At 43.8% G+C, this 21764-nt stretch overlaps 1 protein-coding gene across 4 annotated transcripts in view; it reads left to right on the forward strand.

Annotated features, from left to right (window-relative positions):
- Nucleotides 1-21764, forward strand: part of LOC138569359 (uncharacterized) — a 1262132-nt gene that overhangs the window by 1081038 nt on the left and 159330 nt on the right. For all 4 annotated transcript variants that reach the window (XM_069647272.1, XM_069647275.1, XM_069647274.1 and 1 more), the window contains 2 exons: nt 6144-6314; nt 21082-21237. In XM_069647272.1, coding sequence (XP_069503373.1) covers nt 6144-6314; nt 21082-21237 — 327 coding nt within the window. The remainder of the gene's footprint in view (nt 1-6143; nt 6315-21081; nt 21238-21764) is intronic.

Genomic DNA, 21764 nt, shown 5'->3' on the forward strand with positions numbered 1-21764 from the left:
CCGCGCACGGGAGGGGGATAAAAGAAGCAGCTGGAGAAAGAGGAAAGGCGTGGAATGAAGTCATCAGAGTAAGGAATATACAAAACACAGCCTCTCTCCTCCCTTCGCAATGAAACCTCCCAACGTGGGAAAGAAATTCCTCAAAAGTGACCCTGGACTACATTTTTATTTCAGAGGGTCTCACAAGTGACATGAGGAGCTTCGAGGTCATAAAAACTCAACAAAGCGACCACAATTTACTAACTTGCACATGGCAAGGCAGCAGACCAAGCAAAGAATCTTACGAAATAGCTATCGAAGCTAACGCCCAAAGAACACGACTCAGGATAACTGAAGTTGACCTTGTGAAAATCAAACGAGCTTGGGCCCAAAAGGTGAACAATAACCAGGCGAATAATATTGAAACAAGCCAAACTACCTACCGCTGTTACTGGCTTTACGAATGTAGGCGACAAAAAACACCAGTAAACCAGACGCTGCAAGACATGCATTTGACAAAGCATTGGTCGATAAAAGAAAAGTGGTACGAAGATGGAAAAGAATAGCCAAAAAACCGAATGCTCGGGAAGACTGGGAGAAATGGAAGCAGGAAACGAAAGGGTACAAAAATTGGCAAAAACAGCACATAGCACGCCAGTACCAAAAGGACGCAGAGGAGATGATGGGCAAATTGCAATAAAAAAAATCCAGTGAGTTCTGGGGCCTAATAAAAGCAATGACCAACACATCAAGCTCTGTGCAGAGTAACGCTGTGCCTGAAGCAAGCTGGATACGGTACCTAACCACAGAATTTAGGAGCCCGGACAGATCTGTGTATATGGAGAATCAACGGTCCAATACACCCTGGTAGATGTATCCGATCCAGCTGATATTGAAAGGACAATCAACAAATTGAAAATATCTAGAGCCCCGGGCCCGGATGGCCTAACAAACGTGGACCTCAAACTGTGCCCGAAGGAATGGTCGGAAGTGATCGGTAAGATCTTCGAGGAGTGCGGCAGGAAAAAAATGATCCCGAAAACTTGGCTGAACGCGGTCATAGTTCCAATTTATAAGAAAGGAGCCTATAGTGAGCCACAAAGTTACAGACCTATCGCCCTATTGGACATAATAGGGAAGATTTTCGCAACTCACTTGCTCTCACATTTCCGAATCTGGGAACAAAACGGCCCATCGAAAGACTTCCTGCAAACGGCCTTCCAAAAAAACGGCAGCACCGTGATCAACATTCTATTTTTGAACATCTTGAAAGCCAAAGTAAAGGAAGGGGCGCCTAAGATCTTTCTGGCTTTTGTGGACCTATCAAAGGCTTTTGATAGGATAGACCGGAAAAAGCTATGGTCTAAATTTCAAACTTGGAATTGCCCGGAAGATGTGATGGACCCAATAAAATCTCTTCATGCCGAGACTAAAATCAGGGTGAAATTAAACCAACAGGGCACCTTATCTGAGGAGATTGAGGTAAACAGAGGCGTTAAGCAGGGGTGCCCATTGGCCCCGGCCTTATTCATAGTGTTCCTGGGAGATTTTCAGCACTCAGAAAGTAAAATAAGAGCATTTCCGCCTAAAATCGGAAAAACAGAGATTCCATGCCTGTTGTATGCTGACGACGTGATCCTGATCGATCAAACGAAAGTGGGGCTTCAACGGAAACTATCCAATTTGGTAAATTACATCAGTGAAAACAACCTTGAGATAAATAAATCGAAAACAAAGATCTTGGTTATAGAAAAAGGCCCAAGTCAAACGAAAAAAAATCAGTCATTGTTTCTCGATAACATCAAAATAGAAACCGTCAAGAGCATCAAATACCTGGGCGTTTTGATGGATAGTTCCGGAACGGACAGCGCATGGTAAAGTCAACTGTGGGAGAAAGCTAAGCGTCTGACCGCACAAACAAGAGCAGTGGACAGGAAGTACGGAAAATTTTGCTAACTTCGGCGATAACCTTTTATAAAACAAAGGTAGTGCCATCGTTAGTCTACGGAACAGAGTCTTCATTGTACATACCGCGCCAGCTATGGACAAAATTGGAGGAGTACGTATGAAAAACGCTGTTAGGTCTTCCGAAATCGACAGCTATGCCGGCGATCATGAGAGAATTGGGCCTGGTATCCTTAGCGTCAATGGTGGATCAAAGCGCGATGAGACTATTCAGGAAAATAGTCATGTCTGACACTCTACGCGCCTATGACATCCTGAGAGAAGAAATCGAAGCAGGACAATGCACAGCCTTAAACAAATGGGCTAAGGCTAGAAAAGACGATCTAACACAAATAGCCTGCTCAGAAAAAGATCTGAGGGAAATCCCAGACCGAATTAAACAAAAAATGGAAGAATCGGATTGGATTATTACAGTGGAAAAAGCAGCTGGAAATAAACTTCTAACCCATTTACCTCCCACTTTCAACAGTCTGAAAAAAACACAAAATTATTGTTTAAAATTCCCAGAAAAAAAAATGAGAATCTTGTTTCTGAAAGCCAGGCTAAATCTGCTACCAACATGGGAGATAATAGCTATCCACAAACCTAAGAGTCTCAAGTCGTGTCACCTGTGTGGAAACCAAGCAGTGACAGAATCTTTGAAACATCTAGTGATGGACTGTCCGAAAACCATGGAAAATCGAAAAACTTACCTCCGACCTTTTCTGGCCAACGCTTGGATCCTGGAGCCTGATGACTGGTGGAATAGACTGATCTCAGGCGAAAAAACGAATTGGACGGTGGCCATAGCAAAGCTAATAGACTTAGCTATGAAAAAAATCAAATTACATGTGGCCTCAGAGCAAACAGACCAAAAAATTGAACCAGCATAGGGAATTGGAAAAAGACGCAAATCCTTGGGGCGTGTCTACAACATTTACTCCGACTACGAGAAGATGGGGGGGGTTGTGCGTGAAGACTATTCCTAATGAAGGAAAAGCAAGCGCGAGGAAGTTTTGATAAAACTCAGTTTTTCTTATTGAGTAAAATTCAAATAAAAGAAATAAAAATAAATAATTTCCCCATTATCCCTCTCCCATTTTCTTCAAACTTCCTCATGACCGAATATCAAAGAATCCCCTCTTAAACATCTTATTAAAATCACTTGATACACATTGCTTGATTCTAATCATAAAACAGCTGATATAGGCAACATATAGTTCTGGTTCAACAAATAGCTCCCTATAAAACTCAATTTTACTCTAATGCCATTTACCAAATCAAACATTTATTTAGCAATTATATTGACATTCCTTCCTACAATTTGTTTAAAATGTAATCTTCTTCCTATCGACTATGGAGGTCATTACAACCTTGGTGCTAAGTGCACCAACTTTACCACCATGGTGTAAAATATGTTTACACCATGGTGGATGGCGGATTTTCCGCCGCATTCCAAGGTGAGTGGGGCGGTAAATCCCCATTTCCCATTTTCCCTTCCCCATTCCCATTTTTGCCCCATAGGGCATAATGGGAGTGGGGAAGGCGCTAATTACGCCGCCGTAAATTACGGCGGCGTAATTAGCACCATGGCGGGTTAGCGCCATGGACTTTAACGCCTGCCAAAAGCAGGCGTTAAAGTGGGAATCCGGCGTTACGGGTTAACGCCGTTGTTAACCCTTAACGCCGGGGTTGTAATGACCTCCTATGTCTGTTATCTTACTTTGATTGGTTCTATCTCTAGGGCTTTACCCAATGCTTCACAAAAACATTATCACAAATATTTATATGATTAATAAAGAATAATTATTGTACTAAAGCATCTACATTACACTCTATTTTAAATTAAACAGAGGATAGAAATCTATTTAATACTAATGCTATGAGATCGGGAAACTTACTGGGATATGGGCATAACCCTGACATATGGGGAACAGTTTGGAAACAATATCACACTACTTCGGTGCCAGCCAATTTAACCAAATCCAATTTCTTTATTTTACACCATGCTTACTTAACCCCTGTAAGAATTTCCAAATTATCTGTTAATACCTCCAACCTCTGTTGGTCTTGCCAAATCGCAGATTTTTTGCATTTTATTTTTTATTGTAAATTTGTGAAGACTTTTTAGAGGAAAATGTGGGATTGTTTGCAAACTATTTTTAAGTTTAATGAACCATTGACCTGAGGTCACCTAATGATTGCAACTATTGACAGTCTTTATATTAACCCAATATCCTCCCCAAATGTATTTAATCTATTAATTTCTAATGTTTTCATCTTATCTCATCTAACTGGAAACCTTTAGACAAACTTACTATCTATGTTGGAATTCTATTTGTTGTCTTCATAGAATTGAAAATAGTCATGCTTATTCTAAAAATTAGTTGACCTACAGTCATTGACAAAATGGGATATATTTACTTGTTATATTAATAATAGATTGAATAGATTGTAATTGTCACTGTTACATTGTTATTTCCTATACATTTTATATAGTTTGTTTCCTTCTCTCCCCTACAACCTCTTATTTGTCTTGTCTGTCTACCCTGTCCATTCTCATAACAAGTACATTATTACATTTTGTTATCATTCAAATTAGATGTTAAATACTTTATTTTTTAATCATTTGTAAAAGATCTTGCCGGTCACAATTGTTACTATAAATTATTTCACAAAAAAAAAGAAAACAAGTAAAATGAATTCCAAATGTCTGCAACTGATGAGATTACAAACATGGCTGATTGTGACATATACTGGGGAAGAGCTGTATTGTCACGTATAATCTTTTTGTTCACTGCAACGTGCAATGAAATTGGGTTGAAAATTCATTTCGGTGATCCTAGCCAGGGCCCCTGCTTGAAGGCAATTTTTGGACACTGTCAGAGCTAAGCCCTGACTAGCCCTAGCTAACGTAAATCCATGCTATCATCTCTGTTAAGAGGGTGATCGAAGTGCAAGCCTTGTATTGCAAGCCTCTCAAGCTTCTTTTTTCAAGGGAGAAGGTGACTATTTCGGATTCTGCCAAAGGTGGTATTGGAATTCCTTAATTCAACTGCCAGTGTTCTATTCAAGATTCCTCCCCTTGAAGAAGGATGAAAGATTCCATCTGTTGAATTTTAGGTGAACACTCAGCTATGTCCCGTGTACAAGAGAATTTTGTAAAGATGCTCAGCTTTTTATCTCTTTTGCTCAAACCCATTTGAGCAAAATGTCTCAAAACAAACATAATCTAGATGGATAGTTTAGTGCATTGCGCTAAACTAAACTAGTGCATTATATCGCGCTTTGGAGTAAAGCGCTATATAAACACAATAAACATAAATATAAACATTGCAGAGTGGTATAGACTAGCTGGGAAGGAGTTGCCTGAAGTGTTTAGGGCTAACTTGATGAGTGGCCTGTCTGCCACATCTGCTCTCAGGTCATGAGTACCGGGACTGAGCATCTGTCAGGTAACTACTTGTGCCTCAAAGCATTCTTTTTTGGGTTCATTATCTGTCCAGGACGCCCACTTTGGCACGGCATCGTTGTAGACTTTTCTGATTAAGTAGATGGTCTTAGGTCTCATCACTCCCCCATTTTTGGCACTTCTTAAGGTGTTTATCAAGGAAGAAGAATCTGTGGGGAAAAACAGTCTGTTAGAAGAACAAACTGCTTACCTTTGGTAATGTTCATTGTGATGGATTCTCCTCCCACAGCTTCTTCATTGCCCTCCCATCCTACCCCATATTTGGGGAGACTGTCTATTTCCAGTTTTGAGTTTCCCTTAGCTGCTGAGCACAGAGCAGGGGGAGGGGGAACTGAGGTCATGGGGCATGGTGTGCTCTTTATATAGTTGACTGCTGATGCCACTTCCAGATCAGCGTAGTCGATTTGCTGGTTAAATGTTTTTGGATGACAGCTGGCATTAGAAACACATTTCCCAGATGAAGAATCTGTGGAAGGAGAATCTATCAGAAAGAACATTACCTAAGGTAAGCAATATGTATTTACATGTAGTTGAATGGAGCTGCAGAGGGAATCAGTGTAGACTCCTGACTGTGTGTTTCACCTTTCATTCTTCTCAACATCATAAATGCATCACTAGTGTCCTCCCTGTTACACTGACCACCCTTTTCCTTTGCTATCTTATTGTGCTGGCCAGAAGTGTTTTTTATTGAGCTGAATTTCTCTTTAGTTGACCTTTTATTTACACTGCTGTATCTTGTGCTCCATAGTTTAATTCCGAAGACAACTTGAAGCAACTTGGAAGTTTGGTGATTGGTCTGTCGAGTTCGGACATTAAAGGCATTCAAGCAGATGTCGCCAGAAGTCTTTCAGCGAACACAACCTTTGTGAACAACTTGAAAACAGCTCCAAACTATGTGCAGCAAGCCTTTGTTGGCACGGTAGGGATCCGTTTTCTTCCAGCATTGTCCTTCCCCTATGTTTCCCCCCTTTTTATTAATTTTCCAACAACTATCGCACGTGTGCTGTGCGGTGCATTGGAATAGTAAGGCAAAGTTAAAAATAACACCAGATTGAATGAATGAGTGAATTAAGTAGGAGATTTGTATAGTACAGCCCTGCGCGCTGATGTACCTAGAAGCATACCAAACCGTGGCCCATTTACCAACCTGTATATTGTATGGATTCATGTGTTAATAGATGATTTGTTAGATACTGCGATCTTAGGGATGTGGAACAAAAGTGATTCTTGCTCTAGGACCATGGCTCGGCTTAGCAACACACACTTAGCAACGGATGTCGCAAAAACCACGACAGGTATTAGGTTGATTGGAACCCCAATACAGATTTTGAGATTTGAATTAGCTATATTGGCCTTCTATCATATCTATCATATTCACTGTTACTGGAACCATTCTTTCATGCTTAGCTTTTATAGAACACCTGTAAATGTGAAAGACAGCTACGACAACCATAATTCCCATATTCCAACTTGCTCTCTCCCACAGAACTGCCTGTCTTCTAATTTGTCTTTCATATCACTTCCCTTCCTATTCTTTCTTACACTCAGACTGCAGTCTGACCAGGTGCAGGCAAAATACACCATTTATTGGACCAGGCTAGGTGCCGTAAAACCAGTAGGGTACAAATGCATCTGACCTTCAGCTCCCCTTGAGTTACTGGCTTGGCTCCTAAGGGTTCTTAAGATAATGACCCCTCACTGCATCAAGTCTACACAGGGACTTTGGCTTGGGTTCCTCCACAGCATTGTCATTCCTCCCTATATTTTCATCTTCTTTTTCCTGTTTCATTGAATCCATAAATTATCTGCTGGCACATTATAGAAACCCTTTTGTGACAAATTATTCATGACATGTTAATGGCAGCTAGATGAGCTACCTTCTTAGCCATCATATTTCAATCTAGCCAAAAGATACCAGTCGTGCATTCAGAGTTTATGGTGGTAGTTAATGGATCAGGTGCTTCTTCTTTGACATGATTTAGATTCCATGATGCAAAGTCTATCCCCTGTAAAAGCCACAGCTCTAAAAGTGAACTTATCCAACCCTATCAGGTTATCTGTCCGGAGAGACAGAAGGCCACTTCTCATTTGGTCAACATTGACATTAAGAAGTGTGGCTTCACCCCTCCTTCCACAATCTTACATCTAAGACATTGGATGACTTTGAAAAGGTGTTTTTGAGACTATCACTATACCACTATATCAGAAAACTAAAAACAGTATTGAAGTCAGTGCCTATAGGACATATCATTTTCCCATGTTATGGGCAATATCCCTATGAAGACCACACAGATGTCCAAAGTGAGGACCTGGAATCAGCAAACAAATAACATTGTGGTGAGCCTGGGCAAAGACGAGTCTGCTAGGTGTTTCATGGATGTACCCTTTAAACAAGATCAATTTTTGTGTCAGGTACCTTCCAATTCCCTCCAAATATTCAGGCATTGCACCATTGCCCTCTGTAATTGAGGTCATTGAGTCAACAAGTTCATACCCTTTGTCCCAAGAATATATATAGAATTGTATTGTGAATCTGTCAACAAAAGTGATATATTCAACAACAGGGTTCTAAGTGACATCTCATAGACAGCAGAGCACATTTTAAGCTGTTTATGATGTGAAATGAACCTTAAAGTGAAATACTCCCCCTTGTTGATAGCTGGCCAGCTACAATTTTCCACCACTGCACAGTCCCAATGGACCAGCTTTCACAGAGCTGAGAGAAGAATAAGAAGAGGGGAACATACGTCACTTTGCTGAGCAAGTGCCACACCCAAGCTCTCACCCCATCAACATCCAACACCAAAATATTACCTGACTTCAGGACACCCTCCTAGACCGCTCTAGGGTTTCCCTTCCTATGAAAGGGAAAACAATAACTGGTACACTATTATCCGGTACAATGTTCATTCATCAACAGGTTTTTTTAAATGGTTTTTTTGCTGATTTTCTTCAAAACAACCACTGAAAAATATATGGGGGTGGGTAAGGGTATATAAGGGGTGACGGGTAGGGAATCAGAATACATCTAATAGGGGAGAGAGGGATTGGGGACCCCCAAAAATAAAAAAAATAAAATGTTTGATCGGAAAAACAAATCGGCAAATAAAACATCGAAAAAACAACAGTCGATGAATGAACATAGAACCCTATTATCCATCTCCCTTGTGTTTGGCCTCTCACTTCCATCATCAAACTAAAACCATACCTGTCCTCCTGCCGCCCTCCCCCAGCTCCCTCGTGTCTGGATACTCTCACTCCCATAACCAATAGCGTACCTGGCTCCTGACAAACACCACCTTATCACTGTTTAAACACCCTCACTCCCAGTACAGTTGTCTTCGAGCATCTCTGGACAAGCTCTAGACATGGTACAGTGAATGGCACATAGCACTGAACACCCACAAGAAAACTGCTACACTGTTTACCAGAAAGTGCATCAAGGAGCACCCACAGATCAGCCTCAATGGTGATAACATCAAATAGTAGAGCAGCAACTGCTACCTAGGTGTAACCCTGGACAGCAAGCTCAACTGGAGGAATCACATCGAGAGTAGTCAGCAGAAAACGTCAGGCAAGCTGGTCGCACTGTACCCACTCGTGAAGCCAAAGTCCATGCGGAACAAGAGAAAAATCAACATCTACAAGACGATTATCAGATCCACCATGACATATGCCTCCCTGGCATGGGGCACGTGCTCGGAAGGGTACTGTATGACTCTTCAATTAGTGAAAAACAAAGCTTTATGAATATCAGCTGGAGGCCTACTCTTCACAAGAACAGCGGATCTGCATAAGAGGCTGAGCATCGAGATGTTGGACGAATATCTAGTGAAATTGAACAGAAATTTCTGCCAAGGACAGGATTAGAATGCACATCTACTGATGAAGAAACTTGCTGCCATTACTGCAAACTAGGTGTGCACCAAATAACAGATTTAAGTATTTGTCCGAATACCAAATAGTTGGACAAGTATTCGGCTGGAGCCAAATACAGAGCCAATAGTTGCCTTTTTAATAAATAAAGTTATGAATATAAGAAAAACACTCCAAATTAAAAACACACTTTAAAATATGTAAATCCATTCTTTATTGCATTTATTTTCTTGGTTGTCTAGGAAGATGTTAGTGTAAACCATGAAAGGAATACATTATCAGAAAAAAACCTGTTAAATAACAGCACAGTTTGGATTTTTCTGCATTCATATGTGTCGCTTGTTGGGCAGGGCCCAAGTAACTAAGATTAGCGCAAAAGTATAGTATGCATGTATGCAACCCCTCTGAGGGGAGACTGGGATGTGTCGACTTGTGCTTTCAAATGTTCCTTTTGGCTCTGCCCATCTTTAGCTTTCTGGCTCCAGCAAGGCACTGATACACAAAAGGAGTGATTACGTAATTAGCACCCTGCTGCCTGCTAGAGTGCTACTGAATACAAGCCTTTCTGATGCTAAAGTCATGCTTTCTACCCGTGGAACTGAGTGGGGATGAGTCATTTGAAAAATGTCTTTCCATTAATAAATAGTATTTTTCTTTCTTTTTCGGGTATGTTTGTGGTGTTTTGGGGCAGGGTAAAAGAACCCAGGCAAAACTATATAGGGCATGCTGAGACCTCCGTGGTTCCCGGCTGACCCTAAAGGGAAGGGACAGTGCTGATTTTCAGATCTGTAACTGGCATGTGCATGTTTATTTTTCTTACATGTTTCAATTGTTCAGCCATTTGGTCCCAGGTTTCTAAATTGAAAACGTATATCTCCTTGTCTTTATTACACAAATAACCCTCTTTTTTTAACTCTCTAAGGATGGGAGGACTATTTCTGCTGCCACAGACTGGGGCATGTTGGATAAAGAAATATAGCCATGTTCTTTAGTAATATATCTCACCTTTGCTCAATTCAGAGGGACTCATTTTGGCAACATGGGAAAGTTGGAGGGCAGGAATTGTAACCTGTGGTTCAATATTACAAGCACATCCCTGCAACAGGCACACTTCCACTTGACCCATCTTACTTGATTTATATCCTTGGCCTGCAGGCTAAATAAAGTTCTTTGCTTCCGCCACTCTTCCTCCTGTGCTATTTTACTCAGGGTTTGGCCCTTACTGGGATCCCTGCAACAGCTGTATTAATCACTTAATTATATTATTTGGATTGGGAATTGGTGAGATTGGAACATGTAACTTTCAGATTTCTCACACAGTTCATCAGCAAAGAAAATACCAATTTCCAATAGCGACTTCATAAACTGTTGTTCCAGCTACGGAACTGCAAAATACAGGGGGGACCAGAGATACATTCAAAATATTGAGAGTTTTGCTTCAGCTCGCCCATCCCCAGCAAATCACAAGATGAAAGTCTGTCCAGCACATGAAGAGCAGGGACTTTGTTTGCACTTTCACACCTCTGCTCTGCCTGTACTCAATCAAGAAAGTGACAGCAGCATGTGCTCAATCATCTTTTGTAAGCAATAAGCAAACATTCCATGGGCTGTACCAGGTGGTAATGGCCCGGGCCCCGAGTTAATAGGTCAGAGAATAGAAAGAGCCTTTAACGATGGTCATTGGTCATTACCACACAGTACAGCCAATGAAACAGGTGCTTATTGCAATTAGTAGCCCGGGTTTCCAATATGGAAACCCGGGGTGCACAACAATGTATTTTGTATGAATGAACACGGCGTTCGATTCATTCATACAAAATACTTAACTAAGATGGCTACTGTGGAGCTGGAAAAAGGGCTCCAAGCAGAGCTCCTCCGTCATTTCCATGGCAGCCTAGGAGGCTGTAGTGGCATCAGTGGTTGAGTCGCTGCAAAAGAATAAGGTGAGTGGGGTAGAGGGTCGATAGGGGAGGGAATGGTAACTGAGGAAAGGGGAGCATGAGGGGAAGATGGCATGGTGGGGGAGCAGCCACCAGGTTGCTTGGAACACAGGCTTGGTTTGTGGGATTCAGCCCGCAATCCAAGCAACCTGATTGGTTGGCTTCCCAACCATGGGTGGTAATAAAGGATAAACATGACATGCCTGAATGATTTCAGGCATGCAGTCAAAGCAGTACTTAATGTATTTTCTAGGGGAAACTGTTCGGCTTTAAGTGATAATTAAGTATTTGTCCAAAGCCGAATATCTAATTTTCAGCCAGAATTGGGCCGAATACTTACTCGAAGCTGAGTTTCGGTACACCCTACTGCAAACCTTTTTGACTGCTACTCGCGGCCCATCACAGCGCCAGCCCTATGAAACCAACACTATTGTGGCAAGATAACGCAGACAAAGAAAGAAACCAAAAACCGTGACTGTACATTCAACTGCAGAAATTGGAATTATGGGGCTTAGCCTCTATATCCAAAAACACCCCTGACAGACTGAAACTATCAGCAGTTCGGCGGCTTCCAGGCTGTGCAGTGGGAGCGAGTCTGTCAATTTCACAGAGCCAGTGCATGGCGCGTTCTCAAGGGCCTATTGCTGAGTTCATCCATGAGGGTTGACCGTGGCAGTGAAAAAGACAGACTTTCAGCTCCTACACTGCCAAGGAGCTCAGCTCAATCTGTTAGAGCAGTGCACTGGGCTGTCTTTGGGTCTAAGGAGACCCTGGGGAGGAAACAAAATGCTATATTGCCGTCCCTTGATACCACAACAATGTATTAGGATTTTCATATTCCACGACCGTGATGTTAAAGTAGGAGGGTTTTTTTTTTTACTAAGGACTTCCAGTGGAAGCCCTAGACAACAAGGGCTTTTAGCGTACTGGCAATGCAATCCCTTTCATTGTGCCTGTTCACTACCTTTATCACTGCCATGGGATTGCATAGTTTAGACTACACCGCCCTGAAAACAAAACGGTTTTCTACTGCTCTTAAAGTACTTTGAAAGATCCACAGCTGTTTCATGTTTTAACTAAGCCTGGGACTGCATGGATAAGCGCACACCAGAGAGCGTAAAGGGTATGAGGTGCAGACTAAGCGATAGGGCCATGCATTTTGATTTTTAGACTGTCACAGTTGTTCCTCTTTTGCCCATGTTTTCCAACAGGTAAATAACTGTAACTTTACCTCCTCTCTTCCCCCACCGGTCTTCCTACCGTGGCCGCTGCGCCCAGCAGGGTCAGACCTGTCGGACACAGCGGCCACGCCAGGCAGACTCGGAGTTTGCCGATCCGGAAACAAGGGTGCAGGTAAGCGTACAAAAGGGGCATTCATCTTGTAGTATCTTGGCAGGTATGCAGCCGAGTGGTCCCTTCCTCTCATAGAAGCAGAGAACCCCATTTTAGTTTTCCAGAGAGAAATGGACAAACTGTTTGTATGAAAGGCCAACATACAATTCTTGGATAAGCAATTACGAACTCTCGGGCAAAGGTCTGTTAGCATATATCTCCACTTTCAATAGACTGGCAACACGAACGCACTGGCCTGACGAAAAACAGACATGCTTGTTTTATAGGGGATTGTGCAGCAAATTAAAAGATGTCCTGGCACAGAAAGTAAACCGGCCTGCCGATTAGAGTTCATTGATTTAGTGGTGCAATTAGAAGCAGGGATCGAATTTAAGATTCTATAAGCAGGAGCTAAAAAGGATATCCTGAATTAACCAGTGGGCAGAAGCTACCACTAGGTAATGAGGAGCTAGTTCATAGTGTTCTGCAAATCTAACTTTCACATAACATTTGTTCCTGTTATGTATGACTCCTTATTCTTTATATGTCACAGATGTGTCATAATGCTTATTGATAGTGTGCCCCAAATGTACAGAGTTAATGTCACATAGGTATGTTTACTTGTCATCAGTTGGCATGGGGAGCCAAAAGTAGTTCCTGGTAGTTGTTGGTGTCAAGCTAACCAGGCTCTTCTAGGCTACAAGCAGGAGCTAAATAGCTCCCAGCTTCCCTCAAAATCGAACCCTATAGAAGCGAGGGGAATGCTCATCCCTTGTATGTATGACCGAAGGACCCACCAACTAGAAGCTCTGAAAACCCAATGAACCCATGCAGTTAGGTGCAGTGGAAGGACCCCTCACCAAGGACGAAAGAGTGAACCAGCAGCGACTATATTTCTATCTGTATCGTGGTAATGTAGGTCATTTTCTAAGAGCCTATCCTGTAAAGCTAAAAATGTTCAGAAAGCCTCTACGAGCTACCAAACCCACCACTCCACTATTACAGGAGGCAGGAAACCAACAATCCTGGTGAAAGCAGGGGTTGGTTTGTCTGGACTGAAGTGCAAAACCTCACATTTTACCTTGCCAGTGACCTTAGCATTATAAGGAAATCAGATGGTGGGAAGTATAGCACATGTTTTTTGTGGCGCTACCAGAAACTTTATGGACTTAAAATATGCTGCTCAAATGCACATACCTACTGAGGCAAAGGCAATTCCAGCGCATGTTTGTGCAGTCGATGGTACAAAAGTGACATCAGGGCCTGTAACCTAATGTATGCATCTGCTTGTCTTCCTATATGGTAATGACCATCGAGAAAAGAGTCAATTAGATCTCATTGACGACCCACAATTTTGGTTGATCCTAGGAATACTGTGGTTAGCGACGCATTACCCACAGATTGATGGGAAAAGAAGAATATTGTATCTCTTCTTTCCGTTATGCATGACGCACTGCTATAACCTGAAGCATGATAACAAGACCCAAGCATATTGTTCTTGAGTCAAGGGGCAGCCTGAAAACACCCACCTGGGAATTACTAGGGATTTACCAGACTGTGACTTTCAAGATATATTTCAAAAGCTGCAAGCCCATACAATACTTCCCATAGACCCTGAGATTCCCAAATTAATGTACTTCCTCAGGCTCGTGGGAGGTCGAGGTGGACAGCCTTAGTAAATGCATGGAGGACCAAAAGGCTGGGACTACAATTCCCAAAAGCCTGCAAAATAATGCAAGGGTTCTAGGTTCACGGATATTTCCAGCATGGCTATTTAAACCATTATCATTGGCACGCCCGTGCTTAGCGTCCTGAGAACTGGATGTGCTTTCCTCCTTCAGATCCTACTCAACAAGCTGTACCCACTTCTGAAGACTCTGTCCACCAGCAAACAAAAAAGAGAAAACGGATAACACACTTGGCACAATAAGATCAGATACTTCAGAAGTGAACTCTCTTGCCTTTGCACGGAGTACTGTGATGCTGAACAACCACTTAACCTGGAAAAGGAAAGAGAAAAGAGGAAGGTTAAGCAGTGCACACAAAGACAGAAATTGAGAGCATTGAAACTTCAGCTTACCATACTCTGATTTCAGGCCACGCTTAGCTCCGCATTCACCCCTCAACCTACAGCAAGAAGAAGAAAGAAGTTAGGCTGTGATCAAATGCACTTGACACTTTAGAATCTCATTAGGAATACTTACCTAGTATTCTGTGGGCATGCCATCATCGCGATCACCTTGTACTCTCAAAGAAACGGGAGAGAGAAAGGAAGAAGACTGCTTATAGAACACTGCATAGCATGAGCACTTAATTTACTTTGTGCATTGCATGACTAGTGAAGTAACTGGGTGGTAAGTGGAAGAAGGGACAAACAATCCAGTTGAGTAACTGGATAAAGAGACTGTAAGAAGTCACAGAGAAGGCCTAAAGTGAAGACTAGCATCCTGAAGCAGCTGGTCTCTTCAGGCAAGGGAAGTGCCACAAACTACTGTAGACAGTTATTGTACCTAGCCTCTGAATCTCCAGGTAGCTTCCAATCTGTGGAGACAAGGGGAAAACTGAGACGGCACACAGAAGGGAAATCCACGAATGGTGACCATTCCTTTCAGGAACACAAACATTATCCTGGTCACAATGTGCTGGGGCCCATAAAGACCCTCACCCCACTCCCTCTATTTGACTTCACCCTCCTTTTATTATATTGGATAAGTACAGTAAGGCGGAAGTGGCGACGGATCCACAGTGCTCCTGCCAGGAAATAACAGGTAAGGCATTACAGTATCCAATTTTTTGGCTCCAAAGCTGATGAGATATTAGAAAAATTCCAAGCCTCTAAATTTTTAGCTAAATTGCCTGGAACGGTGGCCAGTCATAATTTCGAAAAAAAAATGTCGACAGACAAAAATGTCGACAAAAAAATGTCAAAAAAAAAAATGTCGACTTTCGTTTTTTTTTATTATATATTTATTTTAGGGGTTCGGGAGTTAAAAAAAAAAGGGAACAATTAAAAAAAATTTTTTTAAAAAGGGGGTTGGGGGGGAACCCCCCCATTTAAAAAAAAAATGCATTGAAAAAAAAAGTCGACATTTTTTTTTCGACATTTTTTTTTCGAAATTTTGACTTTCGACATTTTTGTTGTCGAAATCATCACTATAAAGCGCCTGGAACAATGGCTAGACAACATTCTGGACAGGCCTCTGCCATTCCTGCTCGTAGAGGACAGCCCTTTCGCTTCTTCTCATCCTTTACCCAAAGAGGTACGGGAAAGACAGGTCCATACAGGTGCAAAGGCGCTACACAAGATCTGTCAGAGATAGAGGTGGTAAGGGCCTCAATGCACTTTGGGTACAGTCCCTGCTGCCTTCTCCTCTGCTTCCATACCCTTTTGGACATTTCTAACATGACACTCCAGTTGGAGGGCAGTTTGCACGGTGCTCTGAAGAATGATTCACCATTACTTTGTTCACATGGGTCCGCCAGGTGGTAACCCAAGGCTGCTGCCTTCGTTTTTAGAGTTGTCTACCAAATTGACCTCCATCAGGTCATTCTCGGCACCTAGATCTTCTCCTGCACAAGATTTTCTCCATGCTGCGGAAGGTAACCATGGAGCTGGTGACCAAGGTGAAAAAAGGGAAAGGGGGGTATTATCATTTCTTTTTGGAGCGGAAGAAATACTCGTCTGGATGCCAGCTGAAGATGAGTTATGAAGAATCTGACAAATGATGTGTGAGGAAAAGAGATATGTATCGGTGGTACCCCAGAGAGATTGAAGGTGGGCAAACAAGCTGCTGTGCAGCATCCAATGGTTCCTGACCTGTAGGTATATGGAATTCCAATCCATGACAGTGTTAGCCAACCAGGGTAGGTACTCTGCTTGTAACATTATATTTCTGCCCAGACAAAAATGGCAAAAATCATTTGCCGGTTCAGCACTGCTTTGGACTTGGACCCGCAGAGGTGTCTGACCACTGATATACTGTCCATTTGAAGGAGGACACAATATGTGTTTGACCCTTAATCAGGCTTTTCTGAGTGAAAGAGTCTGGTAAAAGTTCCAGGCCATTTATATGCAGACATTTCTCTTCTGTATACCATTTGCCTTCTGTGGAGATCTCCCCTCTTTTTGTGCCCCATCCAATGCTGCTTGCATCTGGCTCCAGAACTATGTCAGGAACAGGACCAAAGTCTGTGCTCCCATTCCAAGCTTCCCCACCAAAACAGTTTCTCACTGGCATCTGATGGTAACTGAATCAACTGGGAGTAGGAGATGTTCTTATGGAGCTATCTGGCTTTGAGCTACTTTAGGGCAGTCTAATGGAGGTGCGACAAGGAGGGGAATACGTTTCTCAGAATCTATATCAAATCTCAGAATATGGATGCATTGAGTAGGCTCGAGCACTGAAATGTTTGCGTTCATGACACACACACCAGACTCTGTAGAAGGGACACTGTTCACCCCAGGTGTGAGTAAAGTACTTGTGTGTTATGTGCCATTAGGACAGGGGTGCACAACTGATTTTGACAGAGGGCCGAAAGTACCTTACATGAGGGCTATAGTGGGCCGAAAAGTAAAAGTGGGCGGGGCGGTAGGCGGGACATGTCAGGAGGCTTTTTCAACCCCCAATTTGTATTAAACACAAGGAAAAAGAATATGTTTTTGAGGGGTAACGATTTCTATTTCATTTCAAACTTACATTTTTTACTACACATTTTCCATTGTTATCATTTATTTCGATTTAGTTATTGTATATCGTCTGTTTAATTAAATTATATATATTTTATTGACCCTTGATTGGACATTCTGTTATTTTGGACTGCTATAGTTTGCTGTTTGGGTTACCCAAGAGGAGTATGGCCTTCGTTGAGTCAGGTTTCCTCAAAAAAGCAAAGGATGTACATCTCCTAACTGTGCCTGTTTTAGCTTTATTATTGAGTTCATTCTTGGAGTGCAACACTATGCCCCATGGCTCCCACCCCCAACCAAACACTATGACCCATGGCCCCCTCACCCCCAACCAAACACTATGCCCCATGGCTCCCACCCCCAACCAAACACTATGCCCCCTGTCCCTCACCCCCATGCAAACAATATGACCCCTGTCCCTCACCCCCAACCCAATACTATGCCCCATGGCCCCCACACCCCCAACCAAACACTATGCCCCATGGCTCCCACCCCCAACCAAACACTATGCCCCATGGCCCCCACTCCTCAAGCAAACACTATGCCCCCTGTCCCTCTCCCCCAACCAAACACTATGCCCCATGGCTCCCACCCCCAACCAAGCACTATGCCCCATGGCCCCCTCACCCCCAACCAAACACTATGCCCCAGGGCTGCCACCCCCAACCAAACACGATGCCCCCTGTCCCTCACCCCCCAAGCAAACACTATGCCCCATGGCCCCCTCACCCCCAAACAAACACTATGCCCCATGGCTCCCACCCCCAACCAAACACAATGCCCCATAGCCCCCTCACCACCCCCAACCAAACACTATGCCCCATGGCTCCTTCAACCCCCAACCAAACACTATGCCCCATGGCCCCATCACCCCCAACCAAACACTATGCCCCCTGTCCCTCACCCCCCATGCAAACAATATGACCCCTGTCCCTCACCCCCAACCCAATACTATGCCCCATGGCCCCCACACCCCCAACCAAACACTATGCCCCATGGCTCCCACCCCCAACCAAACACTATGCCCCATGGCCCCCACGCCTCAAGCAAACACTATGCCCCCTGTCCCTCTCCCCCAACCAAACACTATGCCCCATGGCTCCCACCCCCAACCAAGCACTATGCCCCATGGCCCCCTCACCCCCAACCAAACACTATGCCCCAGGGCTGCCACCCCCAACCAAACACGATGCCCCCTGTCCCTCACCCCCCAAGCAAACACTATGCCCCATGGCCCCCTCACCCCCAAACAAACACTATGCCCCATGGCTCCCACCCCCAACCAAACACAATGCCCCATAGCCCCCTCACCACCCCCAACCAAACACTATGCCCCATGGCTCCTTCAACCCCCAACCAAACACTATGCCCCATGGCCCCATCACCCCCAACCAAACACTATGCCCCATGGCTCCCACCCCCAACCAAACACTATGCCCCATGGCCCCCTCACCCCCAACCAAACACTATGCCCCATGGCTCCCACCCCCAACCAAACACTGTGCCCCATGTCCCTCACCCGAACCCCCCACCCCCCAACTCAGCACACACTCTCAAGCATATACCATGCACCCATACAGACCCAAACCCCCAACTCAGCACACACACTCTCAAACATGCACCCATACAGACCTGAACCCCCCACGCCCCAAATCAGCACACTCTCAAACATGCACCCATACAGACCCGAACCCCCCACCCCCCAACTCAGCACACACACTCTCATACAGGCACCCATGCAGACCCGAACCCTCCACCCCCCAACTCAGCACACACTCTCAAGCATACACCATGAACCCATACAGACCCGAACCCCCCACCCCCAACTCAGCACACAAACTCTGAAGCATGCACCCATACATGCATCTCAACATACACAACACGAACATTCAAAAACAAACATTCAAGCACATCTGACACCCCCCCACCCCCATCTCAACATACACAACACAAACACTCAAAAACAAACATTCATACACATCCGACACGCCTCCCACCCCCCATCTCAACATACACAACACAAACACTTCAAAACAAAAATTCATACACATCCGACACTCCACCCACCACCATCTCAACATACACAACACAAACACTCAAAAACAAACATTCATACACATCCGACACCCCCCCACCCCCCCATCTCAACATACACAACACAAACACTCAAAAACAAACATTCATACACATCTGACACTTCCCCCACCCCATCTCAACATACACAACACAAACACTCAAAAACAAACATTCATACACATCCGACACGCCTCCCCATCTCAACATACACAACACAAACACTCAAAAACAAACTTTCATACACATCCGACACCCCCCCATCTGAACATACACAACACAAACACTCAAAAACAAACATTCATACACATCCGACACGCCCCCCCACCCCCACATCTCAACATACACAACACAAACACTCAAAAACAAACATTCATACACATCTGACACGCCCCCCACCCCATCTCAACATACACAACACAAACACTCAAAAACAAACATTCATACACATCCGACACGCCCCCCATCTCAACATACACAACACAAACACTAAAAACAAACTTTCATACACATACAACACACCCCCCAGCCCCCCCATTTCAACATACACAACACAAACATACAGCAGAACAGACCCGACACACAAACAAAAACACACAGACCACTTACCGGAGACGTGCTGGAAGGCAGGTAAGCTGGAACGCTGGCGAGGTGAGTGGTACTACGGCTGGCGTGGCAAGCAAGGCTGAAATGCCTTCCGGCATCAAGCCTTACTGGCCATGCCAGCCGTAGTGCTGGCCCTCCATTGGTGCAGCACACACGCACTACGTGGCTCGTAGGAGCGACGTGGTGCGTGTGTGCTGAACCAATGAGGGCCAGTGTTTTGTCCGGCCCGGAAGACAACAAAGACTTTCCTAATGGAGGGCGGCCGATGCTGCTTGCGGGCCGTCCTCCATTAGGAAAGTCTTTGTGCCTCGCGGGCTGGAAAAAACAGCATGGCGGGCCGCAACTGGCCCGCGGGCCGTATGTTGTGCACCCATGCATTAGGAGCATGTTGTCCAGATAAATAATTATCCTTACTCTCCATCCAGCGGTAAGCAATCACTGGCAGATGAAGTACCAAGTGGCTGAGGACAGGCTGAATAGGTGAAAGGAGAATTGACACATGCATTCTTTCCACATGAGCGAGAGAAATTCACGCTAAGGGGGGAGAATCAGGACCACCAGATATGCATGCTTCAAGTCTACCTTGCCCATTTAGTTTTCCTGCAAGAGACTGTCCTTTAAAAGATGGATTCCCTCCATCTATAAATGGTTGTAGGCTACAAAGGCATTCAAGACCTTTAGATTGATCAGCGGAAGAAAATAAACTGTACGGTCTGTTGCAGAGATGACTGCCCCCTTCTCTATTTGCTCTTTGTATTTCCAAATGTATCATTGATTATCTTTTGATGTCGAACACCAGCGTAAGTGGTGGAACCAGTTGGCAAGGGGGTGATACCCTGACACTGTTTGAAGATCCATGCTTACCGGTAACATAATTCCCAGACCGCCATGCTTATAATGGACACCCGATGAGTAATTAATAGCAGTATAATTTATCCTGTGGGACTGTTCTTCCTTCGCTGTTGGCGGGACAGGGCCCTGACCTCCACGTTGTGTTGTAGAGAATGCTGTTTCTGATTATTTCCAAAAGTAGAAATGTTCTTGTTTTACATAAACGTTTATTTGTTTATCCTGTTTGGATGTAAAGAAGTACTTAATGCATAATAGGAAGCCTGCTCTTGACTCACACTCACCTTGCACACTGTGTTCATTTCTAACACCTTCCCTCTTAGCTTGCTGCAAACAGTCCCACCACCAAGGATCTTCTGGACACAGTGCCAGATGGGTTAGCTGCTGCCATCCCAAACTCGCAGTTGAAATTTGCAAGCAATATCTCTGAGATCACAAACATCACATTGATCAGCAAGAAGGCGTGGAGCAAACAACAGGTATGTCCCTTGCCAGGATTTACATACATAAAAACGGCGTGCCATCGGATAAATGTTGTACCTTTTTTGCTTGTCAGCTATATTTCTAAGTACTCCCTATTTGTATAATGTAGTGAAATAATCCAGGGGATGATGCAAATGTTTAAGATGACCAACAAATATATAAATAATCTCCAAATGACATTTATTTTTTTATGTTTGCTTGTACAACGCTCAAACACACGGACTTGATGGCGCCACTGAAACTTGACAAACATATAATGTGTGATCTCCAGTGTTAACAAGACTGGTGCAAATGGACAGATGCTCTTTTATAGCTTTTCAGAATGTTCCCAGGTTGGGTTCAGAGCTCATTTATTTTTCATTTGTAAGGTGCTTTATACAACAGAATTGCGTTTAAAAGCGCCACAAGGCTGAATGGGAAGGGAACAGGGGAAATAAATGGAAACGTGTACGCCCAGCTGTCCCATAACCCTAAGATTACATATTTGGTAACAACGGCTTCTTCCATCTCAAAGTGATAAAGC

Source organism: Ambystoma mexicanum, chromosome 2q, assembly GCF_040938575.1.
Source record: "Ambystoma mexicanum isolate Mex_15411 chromosome 2q, UKY_AmexF1_1, whole genome shotgun sequence".
Lineage (NCBI taxonomy): Eukaryota > Metazoa > Chordata > Amphibia > Caudata > Ambystomatidae > Ambystoma > Ambystoma mexicanum.